Source organism: Phoxinus phoxinus, assembly GCF_949152265.1.
Source record: "Phoxinus phoxinus genome assembly, chromosome: 16".
In the NCBI taxonomy this organism is placed as follows: Eukaryota; Metazoa; Chordata; class Actinopteri; order Cypriniformes; family Leuciscidae; genus Phoxinus; species Phoxinus phoxinus.
The window spans coordinates 26,335,860-26,351,922 of NC_136891.1; the positions used below are offsets into that span (position 1 = coordinate 26,335,860).

A 16,063-nucleotide genomic window follows, 5' to 3' on the forward strand; every position below is an offset into this window, starting at 1 on the left:
GCTTTTAAAAAGTACAAACGTTACTGCTGCTCGTCAACGGCAACTGTCACAGTTGGTATAGCGACAAGAACAATCCTCTGCTTGACCGTAAAAACGCTCTGTCCAACCTCCCCGTCCTTTGAAGGCGTGGCCTTTGAAGTTCGCATCCTTTGAAGGATGCAGCCTCTGAATTGGGACCCAGTCACACAGATTAATGACTCAGAAGATAATGCAACAAAGTGCCCTATGCCATAAGAAGGTATGAATTGGATTTAGATTATATGGTGTTGCAGCTGTGATTAAGGTCAGTAAAAAGTACAAAAACAAAACTTGAAGGTTTCACAATATGTTGTCTGTATTGAGTATTTTATAAATGTTTTCATTAATGCATTTGAATTAAAATGTTCTCAATGTTGTGATTACATAATCCAATGTTGCCTGAAATTGTTAAGTGTTAAGGTCATGCAGTTTGTTTTATAGGTGTTAGACTTCTGAATAAAGTTGTTTAACTAATTAAATTTAACTAACTAATTGCCCCACTTAGCTACTTCTTATGGAAAGTAATGCACTTCAACAGGAAATAAATTGTGAATTAGCGAACAGGGTTTCTCTCAACATGGGGACAGGAGAGGTAAATAAATGGGAAAACTAAGTAACTTGCATTACTAATTAAAAAAAAGTAATGCATTACTTTACAAGTGTCACATATAGGTGTCTGTGAAATGCATGATCCATGAGGAATCACAGGGACTACTTATGAACAAGGATACACTGAACACATGACAAGAAATGAACAGACCAGGGAGTATATAGCCTACACAGAATTAACAAGGGAACTTAATGATAAACAGGTGAACATAATCAGTAACCAAGGAGACGAACAATACAACACTCTAAAGACTAAACTGAAAGGGTAAAACATGAAACCAAGACAACAACACCACTAAACAAGATGAAACACTGACAACCATTTACTTGAAAAAAGTAATCTGATCAGATACTGTACTTACCCACAACACTTATAATTATATATTGTGGTGACTAAAATGGTGAGGAGAAATGCCTCAGAAATGTTAAGAATAAAAGTACAAATGTTTAAATTATAATGTCCATTTATAATAAACAAATAAAATACAACGATTAAGTATTAAAAATCCAGAAAACATATCTACAACTACAAGAATTAAATATTTTTACTTGATCCAGCCCTTAAAACTAATTTTGTTTGTGTATTAATATTGAATAAAAACAATTAGAGAGAATAACATATTTTTAGAATAGTTATTTAAATTAGTGATGATAAGTCATGATTTTCAGAGGATATATGTGAAAATGTGACCATTTACTTTTAAAAGGACTGCCGGACATGAGATTCAATATTTGATAAACCATTATTATATTAAATTCTAATTCCTGCATAGCTATGCATATTTTAACAAGGATTGCAATAAGACCATATCAACATCTGAATTATGGCAAATGTTTAATTGTAATGTACACTAAACTGCATCTTAAAACCATCGTGAAAAGGCAGAGGTTTCTCTCTCCCGCGCGCGCACGCGCGCACACACACTCACACACAGTCGTGCTCTTGTGACTTGGGTGAGTGCGCGTGAAATTACAGTCGCTATCTCAGTCGCGCGCTCTGAGGTAACAGAAGCAGCGCTTCAGTCTGGGAGAATCTGACTTGAGTGAGTCTAGCACACACATCCACTGGAAAGAACAGTCACGAGATTTACACGGAGGGACAACACTTCTGAAGGCTACAGGTAAGCACTTTACACATCAGCCGTACAAATGCCGTGCACAATGTGCACTTGAGCTTGAACTCAGAAACTGTCTGAGGAACACTCAAAGGATTCATCAGCTTTAAGTGGTCCAGGTTTACTGAATGATATGCGAGATATTTTCGTGTTTTGAGAAAGATGCATTGCCTTGTGCGATTGATCACATTGATATTGCCTAGCCCAGGCTACTATTGAAAGCAAGTCTGAGGTTACGCTTACGCAATATTTTAAAGAACGAATCGAAACCCACAGTTCTTGATTCTCGTTATTCATGTCAGTGCTAGTCTGTCACCAATTGTGTGTTCTAATGAAAAGTAAAATGTAGGCTACTACTTTTATTTCTGTTACCATTAGAAATACCATGGTCTTATTGCAATCCTTGTTAAAATATGTATAGCTATTCAGGAATATGCATTCAGATCTTATAGGCTATAGTATTACCAGCAACTGAGCATATGCATTCTGATTTCAAAGGAATAGCCTACACTTTATGTCAACATAGGTTCCCCATAAATAACCCTTTCTCCGTAATATAGCCTATTTTATTTGTGAAGGACATTTTAATAATCTAAAGAACCTTTTTAACTTTAAATAACCTTTTTTGCAATGGGAAGTTCGCATGGTTCTTCCTGGAACCACAGATGCCAGTAAAGAACCCTTATTGTTAAGAGTGTTCTGTCATCATTCACTCACACTCCTGACGTTCTAAACCCGTACTGTAGCCTATTCTTTCTTCCATTTACGGTGTTACATTACTGATTACACATTACACAAGTAGCCTATCCCTGAAATCAAATCAGTTAATCTTTTTAAATTACCTTTTTATAGGATAGATTATCTCATACTTTGTTGGATAAAGTGGTCTATCTACAACGGAGAGTTCCGTTCTGGATTCTTATTGGTCAATAATTGTGCAGGATATTTCAATTCACATTCAATTACATTCAAATCACATTTATTTGTAGTGATACTTGGATCATTCATTTGTTGCGTAGCGATGTTCTGTTATGCAAGGGACTATAATCTAGTGGAGGAATGGTATTTTTGCAGCTGGTCATTTGGAATAGTGATTTCAGTCATATACGGTCAATAAAAATAATACAATCAAAGTTTTATTTTATTTTATTTGTGTTATTAATATTTGTATCAATTTAAAAAGGCACTTGGGCCTTGTTATCGTCACAGGTGGCTGTTGCAAGGAAGCGCACAACAAAGGAGAATTCCAGGAAATAGTCTTTTAATCCAAACACTCAAGAAACAGGCAGGGGAAACTCAGAAAACAACCACTTCAACATAGACGAGACAGGACCAAGAACTGAACAAAACAGGGAGTACTTATACCAGAAATAAATGAGGGAACCAATGCGTTTATTAACAAGCAACAGGTGAACTGAATGAAAGTGACACAGAATAGAATCTAGGTTAAGGAGCTGTTTACATGACACAGTTTTCAACTAAAAACGTTAAACTTTTTATGTGTTTTTTGGCCGTTCGTTTATACAACAACAACTTTTTGGGAGCCTGAAAACGCAAACTTTTGAAAACGGGTTTCAAAGTGCAAGTTTTTGAAAACGGTCTCCGTGTAAACAACAAAACGCGAATCTCTAAAGACGATGACGTCATGCACATGCGTGTTCAGTCTATAGAACAGCGTTTCATCGCTATCTAATGGTCTGGCAGCAGAATACAGTGTTTTTAGTCTTTTTCCGGATCAGTGTGAATGGGGATCCTTTTGACAATGGTGTCGTCTGTACACTGACAACTCAAAGGAAAAACGTATCCGGTTTAAGCATATCGTTGTCGTGTAAACGTACCCTAAGACAGGAACAAACACAATGCAAAACATACTCCTGACAGCTATATTGTATGTGAGCTTGTTTTTCTGTCACGGAATAAAAAATAAAAATGGTAATTTCGCAGTTGTGATAAATTAAGTCAGAATTATGAGAAATAAATTCAGAATTGTGAGATAGATGTCGGAGCATTTTTTATTTTAAAAACAAACTTCCATAAATAGTGAATAACAACTTGCCTTTAGTCGTAACTCTCAGTATGGCAAGATCTCTCGTACCTTAATAGTTAATTCTTTGTTTTCACTTGCAAGAATAAGCTTGTACTACTTTGATAAAAATACAAAAATGACCAAGTGAATAGTGGCCGAGGGTCTTCTTTAGTGTTTCACAGAAGAAATAAAGCTATATGGGTTTGGAAAAGCATGAGGCTGAGTAAATGATGTCAGAATGTTGTAATGTGCTCAACAGTCAATTGTGTTAAAGCTAGTGTGAGATTTTACATGTTTAGTCCATGTGTGAGTGGTTTGTGATGGAAACAAGAGTTTTGCTATTGATCCTAGCTGACTGCAGTTCAGTATCGGTCATTTGCCTAGATTTGAGTACGATTTTCCATGTCACCAGGAAGGGGGTGAGGTCTATCTTTGCACCCAGTCATGTTAAATTATTCAGATGCCATCTCTATTTTTCACAGAAACACAGAGCGACGCACAACGAGACACCTTTAATTGGTAGAAAAGTCACCATGCACTTTTTTCTTGAGCATGGGGTTTTCTTTAAAACAACGGATACTCAATAGTGCAATGACCCACAATAACACCTGCGCCCGTCCGAAAATATTTGGATGATCATATGAAGTCTTTGTGCGGCCGCCTACAAAGCCAGTCTTCTACAGCGCTTTGTTTCACTATAAATGGCACCAAGCACACGCACAGCCCTTTGATCCCTTACTCAAGTCCCTTTTGTCTTTGCCGTTCACTTTCACCAATGAAACAGCCTGTATGCTAACAAGGGTCAGGGGAGTGAGCTGTATTTGTGCTGGTCACCATTAACATAATAGCGGCATGAATAATCAGTCCATTTTCAACCAACATTAAAGGCAGAGAACATAAACAGCCTGGTTTCTTTTTCTGTCTGCCATCCAGCATCTGTGTGTGTGGTGCTAATTAATCTGAATGGTGCTTTTAGTTGAAAAGATTATTTATTTATTTTTGGATGATTTGGCGTGGTCACTCTTTGAACTGCTGTGATTTCATAGCAATGTGTAAGATTGTAGCTTGAGGGTCTGTTTTATCCGGCATGTAGGTGTCGTTCTTTGTTCCAAACCGTTTATTTCTTCGTCGTTTCATTTTCACAGTCCTTTAATCCTTTTTCTTTTATAGTACTGCTCATTGCTGCTTTCTTTTATCTGTTCACCCTCACTTTTTCCACAGTATCCCTTGTCCTTTGATTCAGTTGAGTCACCCAGTTCCCAAAACGAAATCAAGGGTAAACTAAAATGATAATGAATGACAGTATTATAACCTCTCTAGTCTCTATTGAGGTTTCTCAGATAAAACCAAAATATCTTTAAAGTGGCTGATCTGTAGCAAATGACTCTCTTGTTTCATCTGTCAACTGCGTGGCTTTAGAGTATGGATGTTTCTCATTACATCAAAGCACGAGACATATCATTGTGGTCCCTTCACAGCCTTATCTCAGATCAGCTAAGCCTGGATACTGGTTTAATCCATGCAAATAAAGAGATGATATGTGTCATCAGATTAAAAAAGCAGGTTTGTTTTGGGACGTGTGCAATATAGTGAACGAGCAGCATTGTATGTATACATGCACACCTTTAATGCAGTATAATAATAATAATGAAATATTACAGTAAGCAAAAGTTTACATGGCAGAATAAATTGTTCAAAGACTATGAGACTAAACTACAACAAACTAACGAATAATAATACCATGTGCTGATGGTGCTAATGCATGTTTTCATGGTAAATCTCCATATTAGTCACCATGCCTTCGTCATTCACACAGGACGGTGTGCACATGTGCCATGCGGAGGGCTGAGGACCACCAGCTGCTCCACATTACATCAGACCATCAAATCATGTGGCAGACCGATTATGCAAGCCAACTGTACTCATGTGTAAATATGACCAGTCTGTCCTGTGTATTATTTAATCAGTATCTCACGAGCAAGAGTACTGTCATAATAATTCTTAATAAACAACTCAGTATCTTGTATTTTAGATGCAATATGAATGCTCCGCTAACAAAATGTTTCCATACGAGGCCATAACAGAGTTGTTTCTTGTTTTTGAGCAACGCCCAGTGATATTTTGCTCCTGAATGAATTGAGTGAATGATTCAATACATTTTTTGTTCATAAAGACAGCCATTTGCATTGTCCCTGATTGAATCAGTGTTTTTGACTGAATCATTGAGTGAAAAATAAATTACGTACTCATAAATACAGTCACTTGTCGCCATACACTGGTGTAAGAGTGTCTGTGAGGCCACAGTGTGTCTGGAAGCAGTGTTGCTGTTCTTACAAATAAAATAAATATAATACATTTTTATAAATGTTGCCTTAGCAACTATCTGAAATAAAATAAGTTTAAAGTGGAGGACTCAATTTAAAATAAAAATATTAAAATAATTCAAAATATTAATAATATATATAGTATATAAATATAGCACTGTCCAGAAAGCTGCTCTACTACACCAATCAGATACATAAAACCTAAAAATGTACTTTATGTGGTTACATTATTAACATGGATTTACTGAAGTTTATGATATTATATAATGTCTGAACCAACCTGACTACTTTAGGTTACATTCAACAAAAGTCATTTTATATAGTATAACTGCCAATAAACGTTTACAGAGTAAGTTTTGGAAAGGGATGTTTATGATGTTCACTTCAAGAATTAAAAAAAATTATTGGTTCTTTAAACTTAAACAAAGCTGTTGATCTGAGATTTTAACATGGGAGTGACCAACATTTAATAATTTCAAATAGCCCACGAAATTATTGAATGTATCCTTGCTCCTGATTTTAGTTGATGAGCGTGAAAGTAATTTCCTTCGAAAATGGTGGAAGAGTTGATTTGAATAACAAACTATGTACAGACTTGCTCTGCATAAAATCATGGGAGATGCACATGGATTGGCTGGATGGTTTTGGCAGGATCTTTTCATAGATGAGAAAATAACCCAGCTGTGGTTATTGCAGGTGGCTCATCTGAATCAGTCTCTCCCTCATTCACAGGCAAATGAGTGGACCGAGCGACGATGTGCCTATGAGATTCTAAATGTACTTCCTCCTGATTTGTTGTAGGTTAAAGTGTCTCACTGGGCAGTATGACGGATGTGATGAACAGCTGTGACTCTGCGGTAGGAGACTACAATGTGAGCGGTGCATCTGAGGAACAGAACATCTCTTTACAGGTGGGCTTGCACTTCTTTGGATCTCGCTTGAGATTCTTGTAAATTATTTTATTTTATTTTGCAATATACACTTTGCGATAGCGACAGTACATTAAATTGCTATTTTCCACAAAAAATGGAAAAGAAAAGAAAGAAAAGGGAAACGGATGGACATGAAATATTGATTTGATCAGTGTGGGGGGTAACTACAAGTAATGTGAGTTACATAATCAGATTACATATTCACGTAATTAGTAACGCATTACTTTTTAATGCAAGTTACTTCTTCCCATTTACATTTTCCCATTTATTGACTGACATCTCTCCTGTCCCCATGTTGAGAGAAATTGGATGCAGAGGTGTTGTGTGTGTGCGGTGTAAACATAATGGTTATTGTAGTTCCACCAAACTGGGGCATGCATATCCCTGGGGTACGTGAGGTGACAGAAGGGGAATGCGATCAAAATGCTGAGTTTTGCAGTTAATTTAATCCCACCTTAAAATAACATTTAAAACCAAGTATGAATTTCCAACAGGCAAAATGCCGTAAAAGGTCAAATACATGACATCCAATCAAATTACCTCATCTTTTGCAGGCAAAACTGACTGCATCCATACAAGCAGCGTGCATATTATAGGTTGCATGTAGAGTTTTCAGCATTAGCAAATCGCACTACATTGCTGCTGTTCTTGACTACATACCTTTGTAAAAGTAGAGATTTAGCGCTTACTAGCATGAAGAATAACATAGAGACTGCATAGATCGATTTAAGACTCAAACTCTCTTAAATAAAGGCGCACACACCCTGTGTGAGTTCTTGATGGGTAATAGAGCAAGAATGAACATTATCCCGAATATCCACATGATTGCACATTTGACATAGATTATATACAACAGTTCAACAAACAAAAGGGTAATATTAAGTGATGGTTTAAACTGTATCATTGTCAGTATGTTTGCTCTATTTTGCAGCGAAATAATAGTTTGAAAAAAAGCCACAGAAGAACTGCAACACACAACAGTGTTTTGTGAACAAATCTGCGTCTTTGAACGAATCAATGATTCAATGAATAAAATTCATAAATATAGCCACTTGCTCGCTTTATAAAGGTAAAAAAAAATTATGCAATTTCATTTATTCTGCAATCCATGTTACTTTTTATGGACTTGTTAGCTAACATATTATTTTCAATGAAATGGATTTTCAGTTCAGCAGCGACTATTTGAGACTATTTACCAGAAGGTTTACGTTCTCCATAAATATAATACTGAAGTCTTCTGTTGTGATTCTCAAGATGGCAGTGAGCAATACTTGATAAATTATAAAATATACAGTTAAAGCCTGTTTACACCAAAAACGATAACTAAAACAATAAGGCGGTAAAGGTCCCATACGGAAATGTAATATAGGCCTATGTACACATATGAAATATACATATATAAAATATATACACATATATAAAATATATATGCTCATATATAAAACCTATTAGAAAATGGAACAATTGACATATAAAACCAGCCCATATATTTTATGTAATAGTGTTTTTTTATATACATGTCACATATATAATTATCAGTTTTCCACTAGAATTTGTGTAGTATTTGTTTTGTTTTTATGAACTGGTCAAGAAGAGGTAAAATAATAATAAATAATACATTTTATTTATAAAAGATTCTGAAATGAGATAGAAATTGAAAGGAAATGTGGATAATAGACTTGATCTGCTTGAAATAAATAGTTAAATAGTAAATAGTTTGGCATATATAAATTAAACATCGGTGACATATATGGTCAAAACATACAGTATTATATAAATAATAATCATATACATCATATTGATATATGTCAATATACTCATTTAATATGGCAAATTTATATTTGTTAAAAACCTATAGATATGTATATATGTGATAGCAATATATTGTCTTATATTTAGCATATATGACGGCGTCATTAGCGATATAGGGACATATATGTCATATTACATTTCCGTATGGGGTCACTCAACACTTTTCATTCCATTGACTTCCATTCGTTCATATGCGAATGAAAAATAGGCTCATGCGTAAGTTGAAATTGCGTGACCAATAGAAGAATGATACGTCACGGCATGACCTCTTAGATTAATTAAAGGAATGCATTGTCAAAGCTGTGGTGTGGACGTTGCTATTTTTCATAGAATTAGAACAGTTATTGAAACTACACTTTTAAAAAAAGGTTTTCGCAATGATGCCATAAATAGCCATTTTGGGTTCCCAAAATAATCTTTCAGCGAATAGTTCTTAAAGAAACATTTTTCCCCTAGTGTAAAGAACATTCTAATAATCTAAAGAACCTTTTTCCACTATACAGAACCTTTTGTGCAATGGAAAGTTTCCTTAAATGTACCTCATGGAACCATTAATGTCAATAAAGAACCTTTTTTGTTGTGGACCGGCCATAAGCAGCATTTTACAGAAATATATAATATGATTGACTAATCAAAATCCAGTATTCCATAGAGCCAGGTAAATAATAGGTTATATTTTAAGTCATAGTCACGCAGACATGCATGCTGAGTGTTTTTCTAGTTCCTGGATAGATGACGGGTCTCCGTGGAGCTATTTTGAGCTCCATCATTTCAGCCTGATTGAAGTCCCTTTTATTTTGCTCACATCGCTACGAAAAGCCAATCGGATGCTTGCTCGTTCATACAGCCTGATGCTGGATGAATTCAGATTCCTCTCAGACACTCAAGAGAGACTCAAAAGGTCACAATCTTTTCAGGAAACGATCATCATTACCCGTTCTTTACCACAGGATAAGCAGTGGCATTATATGCTATGAATGAACCCTGTCTGAATCTGGCATTCACTCTGTCATGTCAGCTCTTTCTGTGCTGTGTAAACCAACATGCCAGTGCACACCTTTTTCCACAGTTGGTACAGATGCTTTTAGACTTGATACCCGACATGTTGCAAACACACAGATACACACTCAAGATGCTCTTGTTCACACTTCACTGCATCTACACAACATGAGTCACATCCTGCTCTCATGAACTCTAAACAAGTCTGCACTAGCAATAGAACTCACACATGAGGTGAATGCCAAACACCTCATTAATAGAAATCCATCAAGGATATTTTTTTTTTTTTTGTGATGAAACTGCTGGGGGGAAGCTTTTGTAATCATATATGTACTCATATTATAAGTGATTGTCCACAAAGCAGATTTCATTCTCCTCTCTGATTGCTTATAATGGGAATGCACCAAAAACCTTCATTTAAAAAAGTAGGCATTTGTGCTGAATGCTTTCAAGGATAAACGCTTTCATAGTTTTTAATTGTACTTTTGCCAGTAAATATTCTCTAGCAAAGCATACATAAAACACAAAACATTTACTTAAAAAAAAGTTTAGATAATATCATGAATTATTTAATTTAGTAACACTTTATTTCGAAGGCCCACTTTAGATATTCTGCTAACTATAAGTAACTTTGCAACTACATTTACTTCTAGTCAGTAGGATGTCTGTTGGGTATGGCGTTATGTTAATGACAAATATCAAGAGAGCATTATTGTAACGCAGGGTTCTCTGTGCTCGCATTGCAAATTTCCTTCTGTCTTGCACAAAACTGGACGCACTCTCACAAATATACAGTGCTCTCTTCCCTTCTGGATTAAATGTTAGTAGGCTTTCGAAATAAAGCGTAACATTTGATTTTTCTTAAACCCTTTTTAACACAATTTTTGTTCTTTTAAGCACAGATTTAGGTTTTGTAAAGTTTATGCTATAGTTAGAACTACTGCTTCCAACTGGATGGTTTAGAGAGGTCCCCAGATCATGAATAGAAGAAGTAAATATCAAATTGTGCAGTTTCATGAAAACTGTCAGGTCATTTTGAGGGCTTTCATACTTTAAAATACATTTTTAACACACTGTCATGTAATGTGGCTTCTTATGACCCAATAATATAGGTCTTCCCAGACTCCCATGAAAGGTTTCCCAAGCTTTCCAAACGCTTGCCGTCCATCGTGGTTGAGCCCACTGAGAGCGGGGAGGTAGAGAGCGGGGAACTCCGCTGGCCCCCTGATGATCTGAGCCCTACAGACGACCAGGCCCAGGCTGCAAGTAAGCTCATATAAAGCATGACAAGAACATTTTATTCAATTTACTTTTGCAACTTTGTTCTCATAATACTACAATTTAATATAAAAAAAAATTTCTATCTTTAGCTTCAATCTCAATTTATGTTCAATATTTTCTTTATTTTAACAACTTTGACTTAAAAGGCCTATTATTCTCGAAACCTTACAACTTTATTCATGTAATGTTGATCTTAGATTTTTGTTTTATTTTAACCCTTAAATGCATGAATGGTTTGCCAATCATTATTACATATTCGGGTTTTTAGCGACCTGGATCTAAATCTAACACGGATTGAGCTCTACCTGTCACAATAACATAAAACTCTCCTGATATTAGAGTAAAAATTAATATATATATATAATTTTATTTTAATATAAAATATATATAATTATAAATATAATTGAATCCTATATACTTTTTATTGTTATATTGTTTATAATGAATTGATTGAGGAATACTAAGAAGGTTGATGTCTAACTTTAAAAAATAAATGAGGAGGTGTGAATGACGTCCCGGGTCACTAAAGACCTGAGGTATGCGTATAAGGGTTATTAACATGCCACTAAAACGTCATACTGTATGTAATATTTATACTCTACCGTCCAAAAGTTTGGGGTTGGTAAGATTTTGTAATGCATTTAAATGAAGTTTCTTTATGCTCACCATGGCTGCATTTGTTTGATTAAAAATAGAATAAAAATATTGTGAAACATTTTCAAATAAAATTATTAAAATAAATTCCTGTGCTGGCAAAGCTTAATTTTTAGTATGATTACTCCAGTCTTCAGTGTCTCATCTATCAGTCTTCAGCAATCATTCTAATATGAGGATTTGATGCTCAAGAAACATTTCTTAGTATTATCATCAATGTTTAAAACAGTTTTTGCTTAATATTTTTGTGGAAACTGTGATACTTTTTCTTTCAGAATTTCAGAACAGCATTTATTTGAAATATGTATTTTTTAACATTATAAATGTATTTACACTTTTGATCAATTTAATGTCTTTGCTGAATAAAAGTATCAGTTTCTTCAATAAAAATCTTACTGACCCCAAACATTTAAAGAGCAGTCCAAGTTGAAACTATTTTTTAAAATTACATTTCAATTGCAGTTTGACACATTTTAAAATGCAACAATGTGGGAATTCGATGTTGCTCATAAAGTGTTTCGCCCTGTTGCAGCATAATACGAATGCATTTGCAGGGATGTTTGAGTATACTGTGTTTGTATTTCAGGTGACAAGCTCACAGAAGACAGCAAAGAGGTCGGACCGGGGACGGAAATCTGAGAGGCAATGGTTGGCACTACTCCAGCCAATCACTGTGAATGTCTTCATTACGGACAGGAGTGAATGGGAGACTCCACCAGTTAGGTCTGCCTATCATCCACACTAGAGCCGCCCACCTATTGACCTCCACTCCCCTAGGTGGAGCCGAGGCCTGAGAGACTTCTTAACTGAACTAGCTCATGTGCCAAACTCTAGTGGTAGTCAGCTGCCGTGATTGAGTTTTAAATGATCTCCAATAACAACACCATGATACCCGTTAGAAGTCACCTACCCTGTATCCCTGCTAAATTATAGATTAGCATTCATTTATGTATTTATTTGCTTTGGACCAAAGTCTTTCATTCCTTCCTATACAAAGGATCTTATTTGATGTATATCAGCATACTTTAAGTGAAAATGGATTTCAAATAATATGTAAATGAACTAGAGTGCAAAATGGCTACTTTGCCTATGTAGATTTTAAACCCTACACAATGTGCAGTAGATCTCAGCGTGTTTACACATACACACAATATAACAGGGTTTCCTTTTTAACACGCTTTCCAGATATACACATTTGCACATAATTCTTTGCCATTCTCTGCTGCTTATTTACAAGTGTTCGTCAGAGCTGCTGTAAATGTAGCTTTCTTTGCCTTAGACATTTATTTGTTCTTACACTATGTACGTCATCATTTAAATGACGTTACTGTTTGTATGTATATGTTTGGACCCTCGTTATTTTCCCCATTATATGTATCTGTTACTTTCCTTAGGCGGAACTCTTTGGTGCTTCAGAGTCTGTTAATCACTGCATTCTATTACAAATCTACTGCAATTCTTTTGATGTTTGAGTATTGGTCATAAAATATAAATAATCTGAATGGGAATGAATGCAGCACAGTATCACTTAAGTTAAGCATTAAAGGCAGTTGTTTCTACATCTGTGCTCTGTTGATTCATTAAATGAACATATGTAGGATCCAGCCTTGACAAAACACTGATTTCTTGTGGGTGGATGTCAAGCACTAGCCAAAGGCACTCAGTTGAATGCTGTTGACACAAGAAATAGTTATTCTAACTCGACAGCATCCAGCTCTGAGCAGTCTGCCAGAGCACTCTTGTCTTTCATCTCATTCCTCCTCATTTTTTTATTATTATTAACTGTTGGAGCATTTTTAAATCTGTTATAATGTGATCGTTCTTACACTGCAGAAAACAGTGTCTGCGGTAAGCAATCTGATTTTAGGAATCACGTTAAAAAACTTTTTTTTTTCTACTTTTTAAAAAAAAACTTTCAAACAAGGCTACATTCAAAGTTAATCTTGACAAACTTTCCTATTGGGGTTATTTGAGTACACTAAAGAGCAGGCAGGATCAGAAAGGATCACAAGCTGAGGCTCGAAGGCCCCACTCGTTTATCAATGCGGAAGTAAGCTATTTCCTGTGAATGTGCGTGACTTCCGATTCATTAGCTGCCATAGGCAAATAACTAAGAATAACAATATGCATTGAATGGCAAAACTATTTGCACTACAAACCAGTGTGTTTGCGATTATAATAATAAATGAAAATAATGTGATGATAAATACATCAAGTTGCAACAATAAGCAGCACAATGGACTGTTTTTGTACGACTAAAATGACTGGAAGTGGCTGCCACAGGAAACTTGCACATTCAAGTTAAAAATATCCACATGCTTTTACCTTAAAAATAACCTTTTTGACTCTAAGGCCCCAATTGTTCACAACAATATTAAGAGTTTTTTTTATTTTTTGTTGAGACACATTTTCAGTTGGACCCTCATTCACTTTGATTCCCTGCTTGATTCCCTCATTTACTTTTATCTAAATTACTAATTCATTGAATGAGAGAATGAAAATGAGTCAGGGAATTTGGAGACTGAGCACGACCAAAGTGATGGGTATGACATCTTTTGGTGGGACACGTGGGAGTTTATTTAACACATCGATCACAGTGCATAGGTATTCTTTAGCGGCTATCTGTTAAGTGTACATCGGTTGTACACTTGTTAATGAGGTGCAGGATTGAGTGAGTGCACTCTATTATCCATATAGTTATAAATGTCTGTGCCTCAAATATTGCATTAGGCTATATAAAGGTATAGTGAATGTCAGTTGGGTCCAAAATAAAATTGTACCTCATTGACATTGTATAGATAGATAGTCTTTTTATATTCCATAGAAGAAAGAAAATAATTTGGAAGGACATGTTCAATGAAAACTATAACAATAACTATATTGTCCACACCAATATTGTTCTGTTTAGTATAAGCGCACGCTGCAGTTATGTAGTCGGCAGCTTTAAATGCTCAAACTCTTTAAAGCAGGATGAATTCTGATTGGGTGTCAATGTTTTATCATTTATCAGCTAGAAAAAAATTGTAGTGAAAGTGATTCCAATCGTTTTTACAAAGGGCTAAAGGGACATGGTGAAGGAAAAAAACATGACATGAGAGGAAACATTTTTTTGAGCTCCAAACTCGATGTTTTCCTCCAAACTCAATGCTTTTGCATTCGCTCGCAAAAAGTTTCTTCCCCCCGAGAAACTGCGTTTGCTCTGCGAAGTGCGAACGCAAAGGTTGCAATCAAACGCAAAGTTCAAAAAATTTGCGAGAATGCAAAAGCATTGAAATATTTTTTCTCCCATTCCAGATTGTTTCCAACCGTACATTTCTCTGTGCCGTCAGCTGTGGTGTGGATTCTGCTATTATATATTTCGATTTTTTTTTTACAACTATTTATCTTTATCGTCCTTGGTGTGAACGGGCCCTAAAGGGGTGGTAAAATACCCCTTGAAAAAAGATGTAAAATAAATCTCTGATGTCCCCAGAGTGTGTGTGTTAAGGTTTAGCTCAAAATACCTCACAGATATTTTTATATAGCATGTTAAAGTTTTCACTTTTTGAGGGTTAGTAAAAACGTACCGTTGTGTGTCTGGCCCTTTAAATGCAAATTAGTTGCTGCTCCAGACACAGAGGGCGGGGTTTCAAGAGCATGTGTGTTTTAGCAGCTCCGATTACCTCAAGCAGACACACTAAATGACAGAAACTGTTCTGCATTTATGTTTAAACGGAGTCAGACAATGATGGAGAGACTCGAGAAGAAGTGACAACATGTAGAATGCAACGACGTCTCTGAAAGGTTAGTTGATGAATTTATGTTGCTGATGTGGCGTTAACTATCTTCAAGTAGCATATTCTGTCATGATAATCTATAAATCGCTCGTATAGGAACTGTTGTGAGATGCACACAGAGTGACTTTCTATTGCATGTGAAAAGACAGATGCTACAGTTTGAGCTGACTCACAAATCCGCTCGACTACAACAACTCTCCCTCTTCCCAACATGGACTGCGTGTTCCTGGGGGCGGGGTTTATGTACATTTTAGGGTTGGTGATGTCACTAACCCGTGAGGAATGTTGTGTAGTCCATACCAGCCGTTTGTTTAAAAAACGATTTCTTTAAAAGCAAATATCTCCCTTTGCTTTGAACTTTGAGCATTGTAAATTTGCAGATTTTGTTTATGCTCAAACAGCAATATTACACACTAACCAAAGTTAGAAAAGTGTAATCATAGCCTACTCAACCACCCCGAATTTTCATTTTTGGATGAATTGTCCCTTTAAAATGGCGCTACATTGATCTGTTTAA

At 35.7% G+C, this 16,063-nt stretch overlaps 1 protein-coding gene across 1 annotated transcript; it reads left to right on the forward strand.

Moving 5' to 3' along the window:
- Positions 1-1,530: 1,530 nt before the first annotated feature.
- LOC306983628 (protein LBH) lies at positions 1,531-15,240 on the forward strand. The gene is made up of 4 exons (XM_079584184.1): positions 1,531-1,748; positions 6,894-7,003; positions 10,948-11,101; positions 12,357-15,240. Exons 2-4 carry the CDS (start codon positions 6,917-6,919, stop codon positions 12,407-12,409), a joined length of 294 nt encoding a protein of 97 aa, XP_079440310.1. The 5' UTR covers positions 1,531-1,748; positions 6,894-6,916; the 3' UTR covers positions 12,410-15,240.
- The last annotated feature ends 823 nt before the right edge of the window (positions 15,241-16,063 follow it).

Bases quoted from the DNA above. Each gene is read 5' to 3' on its own strand.
- LOC306983628 (XM_079584184.1), top strand. From the start codon at position 6,917: ATGACGGATGTGATGAACAGCTGTGACTCTGCGGTAGGAGACTACAAT. The intron at 7,004-10,947 runs GTGGGCTTGCAC...CCAATAATATAG, and splicing joins AACAGAACATCTCTTTACAG to GTCTTCCCAGACTCCCATGA. The intron at 11,102-12,356 runs GTAAGCTCATAT...TTTGTATTTCAG, and splicing joins CGACCAGGCCCAGGCTGCAA to GTGACAAGCTCACAGAAGAC.